This window comes from Canis lupus, chromosome 20, assembly GCF_011100685.1.
Source record: "Canis lupus familiaris isolate Mischka breed German Shepherd chromosome 20, alternate assembly UU_Cfam_GSD_1.0, whole genome shotgun sequence".
NCBI lineage: Eukaryota > Metazoa > Chordata > Mammalia > Carnivora > Canidae > Canis > Canis lupus.
In genome coordinates this window covers 7,526,158-7,549,190 of record NC_049241.1, presented here as the reverse complement: position 1 = coordinate 7,549,190, position 23,033 = coordinate 7,526,158, and the positions used below count along the sequence as shown (strand labels likewise).

Here is a 23,033-nt window from a genome sequence, read left to right as displayed (position 1 = left end):
CTGCTATGGGCAGGAATTGGGAATGGGATATGTGTGCCACATATTTTTCATCTCCATTACAGTCTAGTTTCCTTATTTATCAGATTAGTAAACTGAGGCCAGGAGAAAGAATTTTAGGGAGAACATACAGGAACTATCAGTTGGAACCAGATGTCCTGACCCTGTCAGTCCAGCACATTGTCTACCTGGCCTGGTAGCTAGGACTCTACAATAAGCCTTGAATAATGTTTTGGAGACACTAGGCAGCTGTGGGCTTTCAGCACATATTTTTGAATGTTTATCATGTGCCAGGCAATGTGCGAAGTGCTAGGGATGCATTAATGAAAAAATAAATGAAAGTTCCTACTCTCATAGAACCTCTGTTCTAGTTGGAGGAGACAGACAATAAACCATATAATGCTGTAACTAAATGTATTTACTTCTTTGTCTCTGGTTCAGATGCAGAGGTAGCTGCCTTCACCAACTGTGGCTGTTTTCTTTATCACTTTCCCTCCAAGGGATCCCTTTCTACAGACTGGAGTATATGTGGCCATTTGGCTCTCCCAGGGAATAGAGCATCCTGGCATGTCCTTTCTTTCCCTGGCTCTCTGCCTTGAACCAGCTTCATGATTATTAAAGGAGAGAAGTGGTTATGGCAGGAGATGATGAGACTTCATCTTGGCTGCTTGCTCAGCTGACACAGGAGAATGTGCGAGTTTGGGGCTTGGTTGGAGCTGATGTCTGGTTTGGCCCAGAAGTCCCTGGCCTTGTACTCTCAGTGATGGGATGTGGGTTCTGCAGCCTCACCACCAATGCCACTTCAGATTCCTCCTGCCTCAGTGATTCTCAACCAGGGCTAGATAGGATCATTAGAAACACATTGGAGTCTGATTCTGGTTTCTGTGATGACTGGGGCTACCTCTAGCACTGAGATAGTAGGAGGCGGTGAAGCTAACCCCCCTGCAGTGAATAGGACATTTTGCACAGTGATTTGTCCTGTCTAAAATGCTAGTTGCATCCCCTTAGAGGAACACTGTTGACCTAAAATGCAACCCCCTGAGGGTGCATGAACAGTCCTGAGAATAGCTCAGGGCAGGGCACATGCTATCTTCAGGTCTTGCTCATGCTTTCTACTGCTCAGAACCTCCTCTGTTTAGCCATTTGGTAAAATGGAGTTCAGTGGTCTCATGTGATGGATTAAGGCATAGACATGCACAGGCCTCTGGATTCTAATACATAAGGCATGGAGGTCATTGCCATTTGCCTACTGCCAACAACAACCCATCCATTCCTCAGTGTTCTGTGACTGGGACATGGCTGTCCAGCCTCTGGGCAGAGACCCAGCCACAGTGACCCTGCTCCCTGTTCCACACAAAAGGGCCACCAGGGTTAGCCTACACACCCAGGCTCCCCCCGCAGAACTGAACCGCTCCTCACCGCCCGCAGTGCAACCCTTCAGCCCAATGACACTTTACTGGCAGGGCTGTTGGCAGGGCCCCAGTCAGCCCCCGGGGCCGGCTGCCCAGGGAAGTGCTTGGCTCCAAAGCCAGAGGCTGCAGAACATATTTCCAGTGGGGCTTCCAGGCCAAGAGCTTCTGCCCCTTCCCACCACTGTTCCCACTGGCCCTGCCCGCCTGCCCAGTGTATTAGCATTTAAATATATCCAGAGTGGACTCCCCCAAAGCCCTCTCCCCACCATTGAATCCACCAGGGAGGGAGCATTTGAATCCTTCTCCCTCCCGACTCCCTTCCCTCATAATGGCCATACTGTATTCATCAGCTTCTGTATGTGGCATTAGCCGAAAGAAGGAGAGAGGGCGCCTAGCAACCCAGAGGGGGCTGAGAAAGAGGTGGGAAGGAAGTGATTTTCATGTAATTATTCACTTCTACAAAAGCCGTTGTCAGGTACACACTGGAAACACAGCTGTTGTATTATTCTCCTAACCTACTTTTAATCTTTTGAGAATCTTTACCAATATAAAAGGAGAAAAGAAAGAGCTTAACTCAGCTATTTTCTGCCGGGCCATATAAGTTATGTTTTAGCCTCAATCGAAGGCTTTGCTTACAAAAGTTGTGTTGTGTATGTGTGTTTGTGTGTCTGTGTGTGGTTGTCTGTATGAAAAGAAAATGTTAAAGAAACAAAGGGCTGTGGGTTGTGGGCCCCAGGAGGGCCACCAAGCCCCTGTTCTGGCTACTTGGATCCAAAAGCCAAATGCTGCATGTGCTGTTGGGTCTGGTGGTTTTCACGTATCTTCTTGGCCTGGCGTTGGGACAGCAAGGAGTCTGGGAGTGATGAGATGTTGGCTCCTTCTGCCCCTCGTTGTTGTGTCCATGTACCAGGCCCTGAAAATAAGAGTCTATATTTGTGATGGTGGCTGCAGTATTTGGGGCTCTAGGAAATCTGACTGGTTCACCTGGTCTAGAGGGGCTGGGATGGTGGAAAAGAGGCAGGAGCTTGTTTTCATGTTATAGTTGAGAAGTATTAGCCCTGAAAGAAATCAGATTAAGGGAATTTTACCAGGTACCCCACTATGTCCCTTATACTCACTGTATCTTTCACAGACAAAGAAGTTGAAGTTCAGAGAGGTAAAGTCACTTGCCCAGGGTTGTACAGCAGGTAAGTGGACAAGCAAGGCTCCAACATGAGTGCCTGATTCCCAAAGCTCACACCTTTTCCATTAAGCCATAGCAAGGCTTGGAATCAGGCACCTGATGGAAACCTTTGGCATGATCTCCCAGAGGGAGATCTCCCAGGTTCCAGAGGCTCATTTGTCCCTTAGGCTAACTCCTCACCCAATAGCCAGTGTATACATCGCTCCAAAGCTAAATGGACAAGTGACTTTATCTTTCTGAGCATTAGTTTTTTCATCTATATAAAAGGGACAGTAATTGCACTAACCTCAGCAGTGAGTCTAATACTCGTAAAGGGCTTAGAACAGCCCCTGGTATGTTATGGGCGCTAATAGAGATGAGCTGGAGCCATGAATATTGGCATCACTGTCATCATACCACCTCCTCTTACTAGTGGCAGGATGGGTTAATGCTGCATTTGTCAGAGACCTCAGAGTGTCACTGGCACAAATAACACCAACCCCAGGACACAGAGATGGACATACCAGGCCCGCCTGCTGGCATCAGCTTTGATGATGTGCAGAGGTACTGCCCTTCTGTTCAAATGGATGGCTCTCTTTGTAGACCTGAAAGCACATTTCTAGGGGAGCTTCTTTCCATAGTCCGTGCTGCACTAGACACCATAGAAACAGAGGCTGTTAGCTCCTGTCCCCTCTCAGTCTCCCAGGGCAGCAGCTGTGCCTTCACTGAGCAGGGGCCATGGGCCCAGCTGCTCTGAAGCCTCATCTCCCATAGTCCCTGCTTGCTCCTCTCCACCAGATGTGGTGTTTCTTCTTCTCTGCTTTGCTGTCTGGTCCGTCTCTTCTGCTAGAACGTGAGCTCCCTGAGGGCAGGAGCTCCTGGTACTGTGCCTGACACATGGTGTGTTTATTATAGGGAAAAAGGGAAGAGGCACTTATTTCTTCCAGATTTTTGAATCCTGGGGAGAATTAATGTTGACTAAACACCTACTGTTTGTTAGAGCTCACAGCTAGGTTTCTGAGCACTTCTTCAGTGCCCTCCAAGAGCTAGGCACTGTGTTGAATATCTGTTTCACACACATTATCTTTTTAACCTTCTGCACGTTAGAGAAAAAGAGGGAGATACTAACCACATATGTGCAATGATCCTCTCCTTGATTCTGCCCGAGTTGGAGAAGTCTTTTCTCTCCAAGACATGAGAAAAAGACACAAAGCTTTCACTCCCAAACTCGTAAGAGATAAGACATTCTACATGTATGGCCAAGGTGTGAATGTGGGGAGAGGCCAAGTATGTGTCTGCCCTGTACACAGCTGTCTCTAACCTGGAGATAATTATGCCCACCTCAAGGCGGCTGTGGGTCACAGAGCATAAGCAGGTGCTTTGCAAAGTATAAAGCGATCTCCATGTAGACTAGGGCAGCCAATACTGAACATCTATCATGATAAATGTAGCTTCTGAGTGTGAGTAGGGAAAAATCTGTCCTTGTCTATCCATTCTTCTTTGCTCCTCCCAGCTAATATCATTGAGGACCTACTCTGTGCAGCCCGATGCTGGGCCCTAAGGATCTAGTTGGGAAGGCTGATTCCACTCTGATCCATTACTTTCTGCACCTACCATGCACCAGGGCTCATTGGAACCTTGAAAGGGACAAGGTTGCCCCAGAGCTAGAGGGCGGGACCACCTCTCTTCTAAAGGGGCTCTGCTCCCCTGTTCCCATGCAAATCTGTTCTCCAGACCTCTGAATGTGCACCGCCCTCATTCACGCTGCCAGAATGCCCCCCATTCATTGCTGTAGAACATGGGGAGTGATCCGTTCCTCAGCTACTGACCCAGCTTCCTTAGGGTTTGTTTTGTGGAGATTATTTTCCCTTTAAATTGTGTTGAGAAAAGGAAACCCTTTCTCCACTGAGCTGCCCCCTTTGTAATATCCTGGAAGATGCTGGTCAGTGGAGCTCAGTTGCCTGGTCTTCCTTTCATTGAGGTGGGGTTGCCTTTGTCCTGTTTGCCACAGAGCTGTTTAAATCCTAGCTGAGACTCCAGACCCTACTCAGCATACCAGGAGGCCCTGGCTTTTCTCTATAAAATGTGGAGCCAGAGTACTATGGGTTCTCTCCCTCATTAGCTGTTTGACCTTGAATGGATTCATTTCTTCTTCTATAGAAATAGAGAAATAGTATTTACCTTACTGAGATGGTTATATAAATGATGAGATCATGTCTGTGAAGGTCTTGAGTACAAGGTAGATTTTCAACAAACATCAACTTAAGTTTTCTTTTCCACTTGTGAAGGCATCACCAAACTGGTGGAAGGGTTCATGAATGTTGCCAGTCTGTTTTATTAGCCTCTCTTTTCCCATTTTATTGAGTTATTCCAGTAGCCACCATGATTGTGTTTGATCTCTAAGTGCTTGTCGGATTCCTAGTTGAAGAGAGAAGTAGGGAAATAGACTTGGGATAATGCCTGTAGCAGAGATAATGCTGTGTGCTCACCAACCAGATCACCATTTCCTTTTCTCTTCCTGGTAAGTTAGAAGACTGCATTTCCCAGACTTCCGTGCTTTTAGGTTGGGACCATGCAACTTGGTTCTGGCCAGTTGTATGTGGGCAGAATTGATACACACAACAACCTGGTCTAGCTCTTAAAACTTCCCAAGCAAACCTCTGGTGACTCTGTTCCTTTGCCTCAGAAGGTGCATCGACATAGAAGTATCATAGGTGGGAGGTCTTGTATTGCTAAGTTGAGTTAAAGAGAGGCCCTTCACAATTTGTGTCTGGCTTTTTGTGGGGAAAAAAAAAAAAACTTTTGTTGTGCTAAGCCATTGAGATTTGGGGGTTTATTGTTTATTCCTGCATAGCCCAGCAGTAATTATCTTAACAAATATAACAGCTCCCTAGGTAAGTTAATTGATTCCTTCCCTGATGAGGAGAAAAGCTGACAACTGGAGCCCTGTTGCATTTTTACAGTAACAGGCATACATTTAAGAACATAGACACACCTCAGTTATGCAAGTCTGTTAAGGAGTCTAATGATACAGACTCTATGCAAAGATACATCATGCTTCTTCATGAGACTTTTTCAAGAAATCTAACCCTGAAGATTCTTGATTCTTGAATGCCCGGTTAGCATATGTCTAAGCAGAGAAGTTTTATCAACCTGAGTTTTCCACATGTAGAAAATAGAAAAAGCCAGTGGGGAAAGGTTTGGATCTGGAGTCAAGGAGATGAAAAGGTAATGCTAAAATATTGACGACTTCAGATCTGTGTCTCCAGCCCAGGCTGCAGTATTTAGCCCTTGACTTTCCACCTGTCTCCTACACTTATCACTTAGAAGACTCAAATTTGCCTTGTCCAAAACTATGCTTCTCCATTTCCCCACTTTATACCACCATCCATCCTTTAAAAAAAAAACAGCACATTTTCTACTGTTACATCCCATTTACCAAATTGCTTAACCCTGGATATTTTTCCCTCACCTCCAGTCAACACCAATCTAGTTTCATCTGCCCCCTGAACATTTCTTGAGAACCAAGGAGACAAGATGGCAACAGAGGGGAAAAAGGAACTTTAAAAAAGTTTCCAGAATCTCTTCATTCAAAGGAAAAACAGGATAGTAAAGCAAAACAAAAATCCATAATTGGATGATTCCATGAGCCACAAAATGTGAACAGGTGGAGCCAAATGCTGATACCAATAACATCTACATGATGTCAGCTTTGTGACATGAGATGAAGATGAAGGCAAAGGGAAATTGGAAGTCTGAGAGCCAGGAATCCACAAATCCACAAATCTGTAACATATTTTCACCCCTAGAAGGAGAGGACTCTAGGAAAGGAAGCTTGGCAGAGCTTTCTTAGAATGTCAGCCAAAATTAGAAAGGATATTTGTGGGCCCCAAGTTATAGGTGCAAGTGGGAGAGATCCAGGAAGCTCAGGCACAGGTCTGGGACCTGGGAACTCTAGGGCCCAAGCAGCTGAAGCTCCATAGCGAGAGAGAACCCCATACTGGAGTGAAATCACTGGAAGCAGAATCCAAATTGAACAGGATGGAGACACTAGAGGAAACAAAAAGAGAAATTTTGGATAAGAATTGGAGAAGGAGGGGTGCCTGGGTGGCTCAGTCAGGTAAGCATCTGCCTTCAGATCAGGTCATGATCCTGGGGTCCTAAGGTCAAGTCCCACATTGAGCAGGCTCCCTGCTCAGTGGGGAGCCTGCTTCTCCCTCTCCCTCTAGTCCCCTGCTCCTGCTGTCTGTCTGTCTGTCTGTCTCTCTCTGTCTCTCTCTCAAATAAATAAAATCTTAAAAAAAATAAAGAATAGAGGAAGGGAACAATAATTTCAGAATGTACTGTCATAGTTTTCAAGACTTTTTATAGTAACAGAAGAGATAACCCTAGAACTGTGAGGTTAGAAAGTCTACCCTGGTCGCCCCCATTCCTCCACCAGAAAACCTCCTTGTTAAGAGGTTAGGAAAATGTGTCTGACCTACACATGAACAACAGAAAAAGATCATGTCAAAACCCATACAAAGCTATTAAAAGAAAAAGAATACTGAGCATAACAGTATTCCTATAGATAACGTATGCATTCCAGACAGGACCACAAAACAGATGAATACTGAAACTTAGTATTTCAAAACAAACTTAAAGAAATGAAGAACCAACAGATGTGATAAAATAATAGCATAGATAAATTTGTGAGATAAAAAGATTTGAAAATAAAGCTGACCAAAGGACAGCTTAAGAAAGGCAGAACATTTCAGGAGGAATAACTAAATAGAAGGAATAAGGAGATGAGTAGACATCACAGGTAATATGAGGTAAATAGGGGACAGAAAGGAGGAAAATTAAAAATAAAGTCAGATAGAAATGAGATTATTGGGGCACGTAGGTGGCTCAGCCGTTGAGCATCTGCCTTTGGCTCAGGTCCTGATCCCGGGGTCCTGGGATAGAGTCCCACATCGGGCTCCCCACAGAGTTCCTGCTTCTTCCTCTGCCTATGTCTCTGCTCTTTCTCTGTGTCTCTCATGAATAAATAAATAAAATCTTTTTTTGAAAAGAAATAAGATCATTTAAAGGCTGAAAGGAAAAGTGATAATAAAAGGTATACAAAGAAGATGCAACATAAAAATGAGCCCCCCAAAGAAGAAATGTGAAGCAGGGGAAGAAAACAAATACCTGAAACAATAATTCAGAGATGTTTTTTCCCTGAAATCAAAGTGGAGACTTGACTTGTATCTTGAAGAAGTACACCACAAGCCTGGGAAAATCAACCCAGAGTGATCAACATTAAGACCTATTCTAATCAAAATGACCAAACATTAAAGAGAAAAGAAGAAAACCTCTTGGTCATTCAGACAAAAAGAGTGAGTAAGAATGGTACCAGACTTTTCTACAGCAGTATGCAGTGTCAGGAGACAACTAAGCAAGATATTTAAGATACTAAGGAAAAGACAACCAAGGAAATTATATACAGCCAAAGTGATGTTCAAGTACAAAAGCCATTGGTCAACTATTATGAACATGCAAGAAGCCAGGAAATATTATTTCCTGTGAGACTTGCCTAAGGGATTTACTGGAAAACAAGCTACAGACCATCAAACTGACTGAAGTATTAACATAAAGGCTGGGAGGGAGCATTAGATTTATAGTCACCCATAGAACTCACACTAAACAGTGGCTGTCAGATAGATTATATAATATGTAATGGTTGTACATTCTGATCATGCAGATACAAACAAGTATTGAAAATTTGGAAAGAAGGGGGACACCTGGGTGGCTCAGTGGTGGAGCATCTGCCTTTGGACCAGGTCGTGATCCCAGTGTCCTGGGATCCAATCCCACATCAGGCTCCCTGCAGGCCTGCTTCTCCCCCTGCCTATGTCTCTGCCTCTCTCTCTCTCTCTGTGTCTCTCATGAATAAATAAAATCTTTTAAAAAATTGGGAAAGAAGGGAGTGTATATATGAAAAATAGAGTAAGTTCACATAATGCCTTTATATGCCAACTGTAAATAAATGAGTATTTCTTCTAATTGAGGTACTAGAGGAAAGGGAAGGAAAAGAAACTGAGATTGCTGGCTAATTTCAGTATTCCTTATAGTTGGGAACCAACCCTTGGTGTCACAAAGGGGGAGGACTAAAGGTATTGTATAGAAGTATTGATTTAATGCTAACCATCAGAATACAATGACAGGTGTTTTTTTGTTTGTTTATTTTTTGTTTTGTTTTGTTTTGTTTTTACCGTAGAGGTAGGAGAACAAGAAAGAAAAATCATTTGAGAACACATCCCCCTCTCCTATGAATCTCCAGACACAAGATGTTCTCTCTCATCGTTTCTCCAGTCCTTAAAGGTGTGCCTCCATCCAGACAGCCTTCTCTGATTGCTCTAGCACAAGTTAGTTGTCCCCTTCATCAAGCACTCCTAGGTACTGGCTACCTTGTCCTCTGAATGTTTCACCTTATCTCACCTACAGACAGAGATGCAGTGCTATATATAATCATATATAGTAGTATTTTCAGATTCTGGCACAGGGTTCTGCATACAAAAGGCACTCAATAAATTCTGGTTCATCAGTAATTCAGGATTGATTGAAGGATTTAGGCTTACAGCCCCTGGGTTTTTCTAAGAAATTAATGTTGCCACTAGTCAGAATTCCTTGAGTTTGAAGTGACAGCAATCCAATTCAAATTGACTTAAGAAAACGAGGAATTTATAGGCCTCTGAAATTGAACTGTTCTAGGGTAGATCTCATTTCAGGTATGGCTGGATCCAGGTACTCAAGTCATTATACCAATATCAGTCTTTCTTTGCTCTAGATTCTGCTTTCCTCTGCATTGTTTTTGTTCTCAGACAGGCTCTTCTCTCATAGTCAGTGATGATCCTCAGTAATTACAAGCTTAGCATCTCTAGGAGAAAAAGATGTGTCCTATTTGCAGTAGCTCCAGTAAAAGTCCCAGGATTAAGTTTCATTGGCTTGGCTTGCATCCTGTGTTCATCCCTGAACCAATCACTCTGGCCAAGAGAAATGCTTTGATTGGCCAGGCCTGGGTCATGTGACCACCCCTGAAGCTACCTCCCTGTGGAGAAGAGGTAGTTTCCCAAAAGAAAATTAGGATACTATTAGCTGACAAGGGGAGATGGATGCTGGGTGGGCAAAACCAGTTGTCTGTTTTAGTGTTGATGTGCTCAATGAGCAGACTGCAAGGAAAATTGCCACAAGTGAAAATCATTCTTTGAGGGGGTCATATCTTTGGGATGTGTGGATAGAAAGCTCTTGGTGTTTTCACAGAGGGCTTGTTTTGGGTGAAGGAACTGAGTGAAGGAACCAATTGACACAGGGCCCAGTCACAATGGAGAAGTCAGATTTCCCACAAGTCTGGTCGTTTTTCTCACTCTGGCTTGTACAGTCAGAGGACAGTGAAGGGTCTGGGAGGAGGGACATTTTAATTTGCAGAGGGATTTCTGGCAAGAGTGAGGGTCTTGAGGAGCAGTTCTCAATTGAGTGCCGAGCATCCTGGTAGGTTGCCCCTGTGATCTGGTCTTCTGTTTCCTGGGGCAGCGTCTCTACTGTGTTTTACTTCTCCACATGATTTACTCCTGGTCTTAGATCAGAGATTCAGAAGAGGCACCAGGGCCCTTAGACACTAGAGCTCTCCCTTCTCCAGGCAAAATACCTCTATTTTCTTCCTCTTGGGGATTTGAGTACCTGGTATAGGTCACTACCCTGGATTGGAGTAAAGAGAATCCACCTAGTTAGCAAATGGGGAAACTGAGGCAGAATACAAGGACTTGAAAATGCATACCTTTCTCTCCTAAATCTATAATACTTTTGTCTGCACTGGACTTTTCCTACCAACATTTGGCATCCTCAAGTTTCTACCATTTAAAAAAAATTTCTCCCTAAATTACCCTTCCACTACCTATCTCCCAATTCCTCTTTGTGGCAACATTTTTTAAAAAAGCTTTTTGTATTCCATCTTTCTATTTCCTCCTCCTCCTGTCTCAATCCACTCTGCTCTGCTGCCATCCCTGCTCTACACACACACACACACACACACACACACATACGCACATTTCATGAAAAAGCTCTATTTAAGTTCCTCATTCAGTTCCAAGATGCTCCAGTGAGGGGAGAAAAATGTATTCATTTCTTAGGTTGAGAAGCAGCATTATGATGCTCAATTTTAATAAGTATTTGTTGAATGATTGAACAAACTCAAGCAAATCCAGGGTAGAGTGACCTGTACTGTTGTAATCAAATCCCTGAGAAAGGAAGTAAGAGTTATTTTGCCTCGAGATGGAAGAGTTCTAGGATCCACAGGGCACCGGTGCTTTCTCCAAATCTCTAATGTGCTACCACAAAGAAGAGGGAGGTGTGGTCTGGATGGACTCAAATGAGGAATGCCTTCAGGGAAGAGGGATTTCCTCTCATTTTCAGAAGTGTTCTGATGGTCAGAACTCTCCAAATAAGAAGGGGCCACATAAGGGTATAGTGAGTTTCCTGTCACTAGCAGTAACCAAACAAACTATTCTATCAGGAGTACTCGGAAGAGAGGCTTGTTTTGGATGGTACATTACCCCAGAGGATTTCTGAAATTCTGGGATTGGTTAACCATGTATCTCTAAAGGCCAGTATCCATGGACTTGACTTTGCCATTCCCAGCTGTGGGTCTTGAACAAGTTACTCAACCTTTCTGTTTCTCAGTTTCCTCAGCTGTAAAAGGAGGCGAATAATATTTCTTACCACGTAGAGTTGTTGTGAATATTCAGGTATCATAATACACAAGAGCTGAGCACCAGTGCCTGGCACATAACAAGTGCCCAATAAATGTTAGCTGGGAGCACCTGGGTGGCTCAGTGGTTGGGTGTCCGCCTTTGGCTCAGGTCATGATCCCGGGGTCCTGGGATGGAGTCCCACATTGGGCTCCCCACAGAGAGCCTGCTTCTCCTTCTTCCTATGTCTCTTATGAATAAATCAATAAAACCTTTATGAATGAATGAATATATGTATGTGTGTTAGCCAGTAATTGTATTTAGTACAAAGCCTTGCTCTCTAGATGGCACCTGATTCTCAAGCATCAGTTTCATCGGCTGCATTTAGTTTTGGCTATGAATTTTTCTTGGAGCTGGGCTTAGAAAGAGCCTGGGGAAAAGTGCTAAAGAAGCCATCATAATTCCTGGTATGTGTGTGTCATGCTGTCAACAGCAGTTTTTGTCAGAGAGGAACCTGGAGACTAAGAAAGTAGTTTCCCTTATGTACCACACAGGAAGCCTAAAATCCATCTATTTTGAAAGATGAAAGATACAGGTGCCCCCACCCATCCCTCCCCTGCCACCTCTTATGCTTAGATAAGCTATGCAAATATTTGCCCCATGAGCAGAATCCTAGGACTGTTTACTCATGGTAATCTTAATCACAAAGATAAGAAGTCACTCATTTTGGCTTAACTCTGACTTAGCCTATGAGCTGGGTCCCAGGAGCTTCCATTCCATATTGCATGAATCCTCTTAAGAGTCCTGAGAGGGAAGGTCACTCCCCAGTTGGCAGATGAGGAGACTAAGCCTCAGAGAGGTTAAGTAGCTTTTCCAAGGTCATATAGCTGGAGCAGGGCCCTAAAACATCCAAATTCTTGCTGTTCAGTGAACCTCTGGAAAATTCTGGAATTAAGGACATTTATATTTAATAAAGTAGTCCCCAATAATAGAACTCCTAAAACACATTCCTGAGAGGATTAGGAAGTTTGATTATTGCTTTGTCTAGATTTTGTGGAGCATAAGGTATGGATGGGAGATTTCAGAGAATAGGGCAGCAGCTCATCTGACTTCTCTTTATGCTGACTTCTCTGTACCTTCCTGCAGGTCTGGGTAGATGCCGGGACGCAGATCTTTTTCTCCTATGCCATCTGCCTGGGTTGTCTGACAGCTTTGGGAAGTTATAACAATTATAACAACAACTGCTACAGGTGAGCATTTCGTGGCCCTGCCAGCTCTCCACCAAACCCCTCCATGCTGCCAGCTAGTTCGCATTTGTCTTCCCCCCATGTAGAGCCAGGGCAAGACAGATGGCTTGCTTCTTAGCCTCTCCCTGCCCTAGGGTCAAAGAATGGGCTATCTGAGAAGCTAGAAAAATAATGAATGTGATCAGAGTGCATTGCAGGCTGAAAACAAATCCGCTCCAGGAATCTTTTTTGGGCCTCCATCCCACCCTGTATGGCACAAATTTATCCCAAGGCAGATAAGTGATTTGCCCACGGTCACATAGCTCATCAGTGGCAAAATCGAGACATGAACCCAGGGCTTCTGACAGTGAAGGCTTTGTTCTTCTGTCTTCTGTTCAGAAACCTGCTTCTTGCTCCTTCTCACTTGATTGGAGGGCTCTCTCCTGTCCAATCTGGAGTATGGCCAGTGCCCCATCTTACCCCTCAGTCTTCCTCCCTGGCCGCCTGCGTGTGGCTACTCCCAGCACAGGGAGGGAAAGTGTCCGTGTTGGGAGGTGAGCCTGAGGCTGTCAGGCCTCTCATGCCTGCAGCCTGATTTCTACTATGAGGCTGTGACCCACTGAGGGCCAAGAACCCCTCCAAGGTCACCTAGCAGGGCATGGTACAAGTGAAATTGGCACCCTGGACTCTACCTCTAGGCCAGTGGTCTGTTTGCTGAGATCTCTGCACCCCTGATCCAGGGCCTGGTCATAATAAGTAGCTCTTCAGGGGATTTGTACCTAATAACCACACCACTGTGTGGCTCCAGTGAGATCATGCATTTGAAAGAACTTTTAGCAATGATAAAGTGTCTCCCATAATATCCCCATCATTGAGATGGGGAAAGAAAGACTCATGGAGGTGGCTCCCAGTTACACACAGTAGAGCCTGGACTCTGGCTGAGGTCTCCCGGCTTCCATTCCAGGACTCTGCCACAACTCTCTGAAAGCTAGCTTTGTGATCACTTTATTAATCCATTCATTTAAACCATGTGCATTGTGTGTCTGCTGAACATGAAACACCAGAATCAGTGCCTTAGGAGCTACACACAGGATTGGCACAAGTTGGGGAAACTGAGGCACTGCAGCGGAAGTGACAGTGGGCAGGTGCTGTAAGGAAAATCCATCGTGGAATCCAATGTGCCATTAGACAGCAGGTTCTGTTGTTTCTGGGGGTCCGTGGGCAGAGTGGTATTGTGTAGGCCTGCACAGAAGGATGCTGGAGAGTTGGCTGACCATGCCAGGTTGTCCATAAGATCCTTTCTAACTTCCTGGCATTCACAGGGAGGTGGCGCTGTGTCAGCCACAATACAAAATAGTAACCATGGACAGGGACAATAGCACAGCAGTCCTCTGGTCTGGGTTGAGCATGACCCCCTGGGATTTTAGAGAAGGATGTGTCACCACATCAGCAGCCAGCATTCAACACGAGCGCTCTGTGCAGGGCACTGCAGAAATCACTTGGTCACTGCTCGGCTGTCCATTCCATGAGGACACAGGCTGGGTCTTCTTGTTCCCCATCATCCCTCAAGCCTAATACAGTGCTGACTGATGTGTCAGGAAGCAAGGAAGGAGCCATCTGTTATACAGATGAGGAAACTGAGGCCCAAGAGTAGGTCACTTGCTCATGTTCACATGACCTGTGGTGGAACATGGCTTTGAACCCAGGCCTTTCTGGTTCCTGCACCCATATTCCTCACTAACAGATGGCCACTTCTTTCTCAACAACTGTAGCTCACAGGAATTTGTCCAAGACTGCCCTGTCTTCAGGCTGTGTCTTGAGACAGTAGCAAATGTCTTCCCCACCAAGCATGTGGGTAAAATATGCTGGCCGCCACAGATCCATTCTGCTGTCCCATCCAGTAGGCAGGTTTTTCCCCTCCCAGCAGCAGCAGAAGGCAAATCCCCTAGGTGATGTTGCAAAACCCAAACGCCTGTTTTACTTCCATTTCCAAATTGTTCTGCAAGCAGGTCTTCCCAACTCAGAGAGAGTAAATTAGTACCCTCTCTTCTGACAGCATAATAGCTTTTGGAGGTCTTCAAAGCCCAACTCAGCTTCTGCCAACTTTAAAGCACTTGTTATATAAGCTTTTCACCTAGAAGGTGCCCTGCAGGAAGGAATTAGCGGGATGGGAAATACAGCAAACCAGGAGGGGAAAATCCTCACTTCAGAACACAGGCTACTAAGCCTCTTCTGCTTGAAGGTGTGGGTGCTCTGAGGGCTGGGTGTGGGACACCAGGCTGGAAGGGACCTCAGGTCTGCTCCGTGCTTCTTTGTCCTTCTGCGGTGTGAGGAAATCACTCAGGAGACCTTGGGACAGATGGGGACTTTGCAATAAGGGATATTTGTTTCTCAATAACCACATGGGTGCCCACAGATAATTGTCAGAATCTGAAAGTCTTAATTCTTAGGGGGCATTGCTTTTGTGCAGCTGCTGGAAAATGCATGGGTTTTAGAGCCTAAGATAAATGAATGCACATTCCAACCTCACCAGTAGATGTCCTGAGACCTTGAGTATGTGACTCTCCTCCCTGAGCCTCAAAATTCAGCCACACAGTGTTTTAGGCACATTGTAGATTCAAATTATCCAGGAGAATTCCAGAAAGTAAAGGATATAGAGAAAGCACTTTCCTCACCAGGACCACCTTGTTTCCCACTGTTTGATGAGGCAGGATCAGGAAACAGGCATGAGGAGCAGCTTTACCCCAACATTAGGGATAAATCTCCCCAAACCTGGGCTGAGCTGCATTTCCCTTTAGGAGGAGAGGAATCAGGCTTGCAGATAGTCTTCAGGTTTGCCAGCCCAGCCTACATTCACAGTGCTGGACGAGTTCTTTAAAGGGACCTGTAATCAGTCACTCACTGCCATAGTGATGCTGTATAACAAACAGCCCCCAAGAACTCAGTGGTTTAACATGACAGGCATTTGCTTTTATTGCTTACAAGTCTCCTGGCCAGTCAAATCTGCTTTGTGTGTAAACATGGTGAGGTGCAGACTGCAGGGACAGCCTCCCTTGGGGAAGTTCCTTTCCTGGCAAATCACAGAAGGCATAAAGGACAGGTTCAGTCACATGAGCATATCTCAAGCCTCTGTTTGTGTCATATCTGCTAATATCCTGTGGCCAACGAAAGTCATGTGGCTAAGCCCAAAGCCAGTGGGGCAGGGAATTATGCTCATCCCCAAGGAAGAAAGTAGGGGGAGATGACTGCTTGCTGGAAAATTACATAATCTGTCATAAGACCCAAGAAACCCTGTTATCAAGTGTTTTGCCATATGGTGAGGTCAGGTCCAGAAAAAAGAATTGCAGGGGAAAGTAGAGCCCATGTCTCCTGACCCCCAGGGTAATGCCTTCCCCAATATGCCCTTGATTCTCAGAATCATTGCAAGGCAACTGGGTATCACAGTCACCAGCATTAGTGTAACCTTTGGTTACATTACAAAAAGTATGCTGTCAGGAGAAGAGGAGGTGAGAGTCCTGCTGTGTCCTTGAGTCTCACACTCAGTCCTGGACATGGCATTTGAAAGAGGAGCCAGACAAGCTGGAGTACATTACAGGTCACCAGCAGGATGAGGAACTGGGATGATTAACTGAAGGAATTAAAAACTCAAAGGGAAGGTAGGACCACTGTCTTCAGATCTCCCAAACCTGATGGAGCTCCAGGCTGGTAGGAAGGGCAGAACTAAAGTTCACCAGAGAAGGAGGTTCTGGTTCAACACACACGAGGAAGTTCTTACTGCTGTAAGCAGCACAAGCTGGCCAGGCAGGGGAAAGGAGCATGGAACGAGAGGCCTAGGCTTGCTAGGGTGTGACCAGAGGCAGCCTATCACCACCACAGGGACGGCCCCCAGGCCAATCATACCTGAGACAGGAGGCTGGTTGGGCCACTGGGAGCACCTTCCTGTGCAGTGGAGCATCATGTGTGTCATAAGCCTAACTGGCAAGTGCCTGCTGTGCAGCAGCTGAGAAGATCCTAAGAGGCCGATTCCCCAGTATAGCCGTGGGAGGATGCAATGCCTCAGGTAGGGGAGGCCAGGACTTGATTCTGTCTTCATCCTGACAAACCCCCATCATTTGTACTTTGATTTCTCCTGGGTCACAGCTTTATGCTGGTGCTTCTTTGCTGGTAAGCCCCTCTCAAGGGCAAGAGACAGTCACTGCTCCGGTAATCCCTCCATGTGGAGCCCAACCTGCCAGAGGCTGCTCCCTCACAGGGACTGACCTGGGAGGTCCGTGAGGCGCTGCTCCAGTATGTAGCATGGCGTGAAGCTGGTGGGAGCTTCTAGTGTAAAGTCCATGGATGCTCCCCTGACTGAGAAGCAGCCATTTCTCAGAGGCCTCTCCTGACCTTCTTGCTTTGAACTCCCAGGAAAGCACTCCTCTCTCACGTTCTCTGGCTTCCTCTCCTGCCAGAGGTAGAGAAGAGTGTTGCTTTGTCCCTGACTATCTTCTTGCTGGTTGTATATTTTCTCACTTGCCAGGCTTTCTTCCTTCCCATCCCCCTTCCATGCTTTCTGGTCCATGACCCATCTTATCTTCTAGAAATGCAGGAGAAGCTGTGTGACCATGGGCCAGCCACCTAACCTCTCTGAACCACAACGGCTTCAACGGGCACACGGGGCTATCTGTGCCCACCTTGGCCTTCCTGCCTCACAGGGTGGCTGTGGAACTCAGAATGTTCGAGCAGTGTACCTGTTCCGCCCACTCTGACCTCAGCCCCTCTCGCTGCTTCCCCACAGGGACTGCATCATGCTTTGTTGCCTCAACAGTGGCACCAGCTTCGTGGCTGGCTTTGCCATCTTCTCAGTCCTGGGCTTCATGGCATATGAACAGGGGGTGCCCATTGCCGAGGTGGCAGAGTCAGGTAAGTTTGCCAAAGACGAGGGAGGCCTTGGGTGATGGATGGATGGTCATAGTGCAAATACAACCTGCCTCCTCAGCTCATTCCTCTCCTCGATTCAGGTCTTAAAAGGTAAAACACCCCACCATCCATCCTCAAACCAGGACTATAGGAGAGGAACCATGATACCTCCTCATCCCCATATCCAAGACATCCTCAGGTTGGATAGCTTCTGCCTCCTTGGAACACTATCTCCCCAGCAGTTCAGATCACGTCAGTCCTCACTGCAGGAGGACTGCAGGAACCTCTCACTGGCCTCCAGCCTCCACTACTGCCCTTTCTATTCTGTGTACAGGTTGACTTCTTTCAAAATGCAAATCTGAACATGTCCTTCTCTGATGACAAGTTTTTCTTAGGTTCTCATAGTGCTGGATTCTGAGCCTGGCCCCAAGGCCCTGTGTTATCCAGCCTTTGTAGCTTCTCTACCCGTGTCATTCCCCCAAGCTCACACTGCCCCACTGCAGTGGTCTGCTTTGGCAACATCACTTGCTCCCTCCAACCCCAGGGTCTTTGCACATACTCGTGCCTCTGCTTGGAGAATTTCTCTCCCTTTCCCTATTCTAGATGCAGAATCACAATGAATGTGACATTCTTTTTTTTTTTTTTTAAGATTTTATTTATTTATTCATGAGAGACGCAGAAGAGAGAGAGAGAGAGGCAGAGACACAGGCAGAGGGAGAAGCAGGCTCCATGCAGGGAGCCTGATGCGGGACTCGATCCTGGGTCTCCAGGATCACGCCCTGGGCCGAAGGTGATGCTAAACCGTTGAGCCACCCAGGCTGCCCTGAATGTGACATTCTTAAGTGTAGATTGAGGTGTGTTTATTTCAAACACACCACAGGCAGAGTGATTGTTGCTGAGGTGATTGGGCAAAATGGTGAATTAACTCTTGCCTTGATTTACATGGTGTTCAAATTCTAGGAAAATTCAGTGTGTATTTATTAAAAAATATGAAAATAGTTTGTGTTTTTATGAGAAACAGATTCTAACCTCAGTTAAGTCTAAAGTTTTTCACCTAAACGAATGTCTGGCAGAAAAGTTTGTCTAGAGTCGCACAGGAAGCTTAGCCATTCTGGCCTCCATCTACTCGATGCTAATCATGCCCCCGTTTATTGCAACCACCTCCAGCGCCCCCGGGAGTCACACTGCCTCTGTTGAAATGCTGGTCCACAGGTCCTGTTTTGTGTGGCATGCATAGATAGGGAAGCATCCCTCTAACCCACCAAGCTGGGCAGAGTGGGGCATATGGACATCAGAGCAGGAACATGGTCACAAAGCTCTGCTCTGTGACCCTCAGGGTCCCCCTTCCTCTGAATAATGTATGTCACAGAGGGAAAGATAATCCCTGTTGAACTCAGGAGTCCAGAGCTAGTCTAGAGAATATTAATATGACCAAATGTCTCACTCAGCAAGTACTGACACTGGGCAGGAACTATCTCATGTAATCCTCAGCTCAGCCCTCCAACATGGCACTTTTGCTACTCCTGTTTTACAGATAAGGAAGCTGAGGCTCAGAGAGGTGAAATCACTTATACAAGGTTACACAGGCTGGAAGGGACACAGCTGGGATTTAATACTGGCCATCTGGCTCCAGAGCCCACGCTCTGACCATGCCATCCTACTGCCCACTGTGGGTACTTGAAACTTCATCAAACACCCATGCTCCTTCCTGGCATGAAACCACAGGGCAGCCCTGTGAATAGAGAGCATTACCTTCTGTACCAGAGCACTGCTCTCTCCAAGAATCCATTTCTTCCTCTAAGAAATGAGCGTCCTAGTTCCTACCTTAGGTGTTGAGTGGAATAAGATATATACAGCACTATTTTTTTCTTTTTATCATTGTTTCAATTTTATAGTTGAAATTCAGAGAAGAGTCATAGATGGAAAGGAAAAGAGCCAACTAAAAATAAATTTTATTTTTTTTCTAATCTCAAATTGAAAGCATATTCATGATAGAAAAATGTGGAAATCTGAACAAAGGAAAAACTCTGTGCTCCAAATCTGACACTTTGGGGTTCTTCTGTCAGGATTTTTTTTTTGTGCATATATATCCATATTTGTGTTGATGGAAACGAGATCAAATTATCCTTGGTATTCTGTAGGCTGCATTTTCCCATATATAATAAAGCACAAGGAACTTTCTGCCTCAGTAAACAGAGATCTCAATCATGAGTTTTAATGGCTATGTTGTATTCCACTGGATAGATGGACCTTAATTGATTTACTCTGTCTCACTTTTCAGGCTCTGGGATGATTGTTATTTTTTTAAATATTTTATTTATTTATTCGTGATAGAGAGAGAGAGAGAGGCAGAGACACAGGCAGAGAGAGAAGCAGGCTCCATGCTGGGAGCCCGATGTGGGACTCGATCCTGGGACTCCAGGACAGCGCAGTGGGCCAAAGGCAGGCACCAAACCGCTGAGCCACCCAGGGATCTCCTGGAATGGTTGTTATTAATACTCTACCTCACAAAATGCTCACAGCACCGCTGCAAGGTAGGCTGTATCAGGGCCTCCACTTGTGGCTGTGCAGAATCTGCACTGCTCTACTGCAAAGGGTACTGTTCACATAAACAGGAGCCTAGGCTTTACCGTGCCCATTGCAGATAAGGATCCCATAACTCAGAGCCTGAAGTGGTTCGCCCAAGGTCACACAGCTTATAGGTAGTACAACCTGACTGTAGTCTTTTCTGGTTTACCTTCCCATGTACCCAGCAGGTAAATCTGCTCTGTACCCCTGTTGGGCATGTGGGTCAGGCTGATTCTCCTTAGGAGCCTCTATGATTTAGAGAAATTGCAAGTGAATGTATAGCCACCTCACCTTGCTCATAAGGAGCTGGGCTTGCTTTCTGATGAGTGATATTTGGAAAATGCCTAATTAGAAGGCAGATTATTCAATGGGCTATCCCAGCATACCTAGGAAATGAGCCAGAAAGGCAACATGCACTTCTCACAGGGATCAGATTTTGTCATGCTATGATCCCAGCACTGAGATTTGTGGTCCTTACCCACATATCCCTTGATCTGTTTCTGTGACACTTTTTGTCCCTCTCCTAGAGGTTGAGATTTTAGACAGCTTATAATTGGGTCTTGCTTTTTTATCCAGTCTTGATTAGCTATGTCTTTCAATTGGAGTATTTGTCTATTTTCATTTTGGAATTATTGATATAGTTAAGTCCTGAATTCTGTTTTGAGAAAGAAAATGTCAAAATGGTTATCAGAAGTGAAAGTGTCAGATGTATGGCGGCAGGATTAAGTGATACACTATTAACTCTAGGTAGGGTTTGATGAGTTATGGATGTGTGTTTTTCCATCTGCTTAGAAAATAGTAAGAGTGGAGCTACAAAGCTTAGGTAAAATATGATTGAATATTTTAAAATATTGATTTACTCAAAAGAAGGCAAAAAAAAAAAAAAACACAACGGAATAAACAAACAACCCCCCCCCCCAAATTCTGGAGGGACAAAAGAAAACATGAAATGGTAAACTTATACCCACCCATGTCAATAATTACACTAAATGCAAATAGGCCAAATATTCCAAATAAAAGGCAGAGATTATCAGACTGAGTAAAAAAGCAAGACTCAACTGTAAGCTTTCTAAAAAGAGACACACTTTAAAGACACAGATAAAGTGTAAAACAAAGATATACTGTGTAAACACCAAGCATAAGAAAAGTGGCTTTGGTATATTAATATTGGAGTAGACTTCTACTCAAAGAGTATTACTAGAAATAGCAGGAGGGACACTTCATAATATTTATAAGAGGGGCAGTTCATATGTAAGATATCTAATCTGTAATGTGTTTGTACCTAATGACACATTTAAAATACATGAAGCAAAAGCTGACAGACTAAAAGGAAGAATAGACAAACACACAGCCATAGTTGGAGGTTTTAACATCCCTTGCTCACTAATGTTAAAACACTATACAAAATATTAATAAAGATGTGGAGATCTGAACACTATTGACTTGGCTTAATCAACATTTGTAAAACACTGCACTGAACAACTGCAAAATATAATTCTTTTCAAATGAACATGAAACATTCACCTACATAGGATATAAATGTATCCTCTCTCTCTCTCTCTCTCTCTGTGTGTGTGTGTGTGTGTGTGTGTGTGTGTGTGTCATGACTAAATAAAATCTTAAAAAAAAAAAAAAAGTACCTGGCCTTGGCCATATTGGCAAAAGTGGGCACTATTAAGTTGGGAGTATTATAAAATACCCAAGAACATGAACATGAGAAAAGTCAAGTCCATATAGAACTACTGCAGAAAATCAGGAATAGAAATTCCCCATATATGGGGACGGGTGGGTGGCTCAGTGGTTGAGCACCTGCCTTTGGCTCAGGGCATGATCCTGGAGTTCTAGGATGACTCCCACATTGGGCTCCCTGCAAGGAGCCTGCTTCTCCCTCTGCCTATGTCTCTGCCTTCTTTCTTTGTCTCTCATGAATAAATGGATAAAATCTTAAAAAAAAAAAAAAAGAGAGAGAAAAGAAAAAAATTCCCCGCATATCAATGGCCATGAAATCAACCATGAAATAGAGGAAAATTTTAAGTCAGCACTCCAGACAGAATTAAACATACTCAAACAAACATCTGAGGATGTGGGGGAAAAATACCTTGAACCTAGAATTTTAAAACTAACAAATGAGGGAAGGGGAGAACAGGCATAAGTAAGGAGAAAGTTGATTGAACTCAGGAGGGAAAAATGAAAAAAGGATAAAACCAAGTTATCTTAGAAATGAAAATAAATTATAAGGTGTCTGATGGAGAATCATATCAATAAAGGGGCATTTTAAAAAGGAAAGAAAACAAGGAAGTGCATGAAAATGATCAAAAAAAGTAAAAATGTAGAAATGGAAGACCAGCAAAGAAGAAAATATTCATCGTATAGAGTCCCTGAAGAAGAAAAAGAAAACAATGAACAGAGGTAATATTTAAAGCTATAATCCAAGAAGACTTTTCAGAAACAGAAAGAAAGAGTTAAATCTATACATTGAAAGGACTTCTTGGGTACTAATGAATATTAACCCAGATTGATCAACTCCAAGACATTCTGGTAAAGATAATAGTTTTCAAAGATAATGATAAAATCCTCAAGTCTTCCAGACAAAAAAGATTAAATAACTTACAAGGACAAAAGAATTAAACTGGTATCACACTTTTCAAAACTAGCACACAAAGAAAGGCAACTATGAAGCAGCATTTTTTAAAAAATTCACACAAAGAAGTGTGAAGCAAGGCTATAGAAAATGTCAAGACTATAGAAAAACCATTTTAAACATAACTTTGAGACTCCTATATTCATCAGTTTTCTGGAGGAATCTACTAGAGAATGAGCTTCATCCAACCCAGTAATGACTAGGAAAACTTCAGTAAAAGGAATGATGGTAAACACTTAAAAATATTTAAGTATACATCTAAGACCAAAGCAAAGGTGGCGAAGAGGATAGAGAACTAATGTAGAAATATGCTGTGTACTCTTAACAAAGTAGAAATCACTGAACTACAAGATGGAGAGAAAAGGCAAGAGGAAAATAGAAAAATCTCGTTGTATGGACCATAACTGGTATCAAATGATA

At 44.4% G+C, this 23,033-nt stretch overlaps 1 protein-coding gene and 1 long non-coding RNA gene across 5 annotated transcripts in view; one reads left to right on the top strand and one right to left on the bottom strand.

The window, feature by feature from the left end:
* The window catches only part of SLC6A11 (solute carrier family 6 member 11), a 125,233-nt gene that overhangs the window by 81,545 nt on the left and 20,655 nt on the right, over positions 1-23,033 (top strand). For both annotated transcript variants that reach the window (XR_005374600.1, XM_038565638.1), the window contains exons 7-8: positions 12,426-12,529; positions 17,283-17,407. Coding sequence is in view for 1 of the 2 variants with exons in the window: in XM_038565638.1 (XP_038421566.1) it covers positions 12,426-12,529; positions 17,283-17,407 (229 nt within the window). In the remaining variant the exon portion in view is untranslated. The remainder of the gene's footprint in view (positions 1-12,425; positions 12,530-17,282; positions 17,408-23,033) is intronic.
* On the bottom strand, positions 1,687-17,248 carry LOC111091239. Of its 3 annotated transcripts, none has more exons than XR_005374602.1 (4): positions 16,406-17,248; positions 4,753-6,621; positions 3,096-3,223; positions 1,687-2,467 (listed from the first exon to the last, which is right to left on the bottom strand). It is a non-coding gene; the product is annotated as an uncharacterized LOC111091239 (long non-coding RNA). The 3 variants fall into 3 exon arrangements; XR_005374601.1 differs by having other exon boundaries at positions 1,687-2,322; positions 16,406-17,247; XR_005374603.1 differs by having other exon boundaries at positions 1,687-2,322; positions 4,753-4,989; positions 16,406-17,232.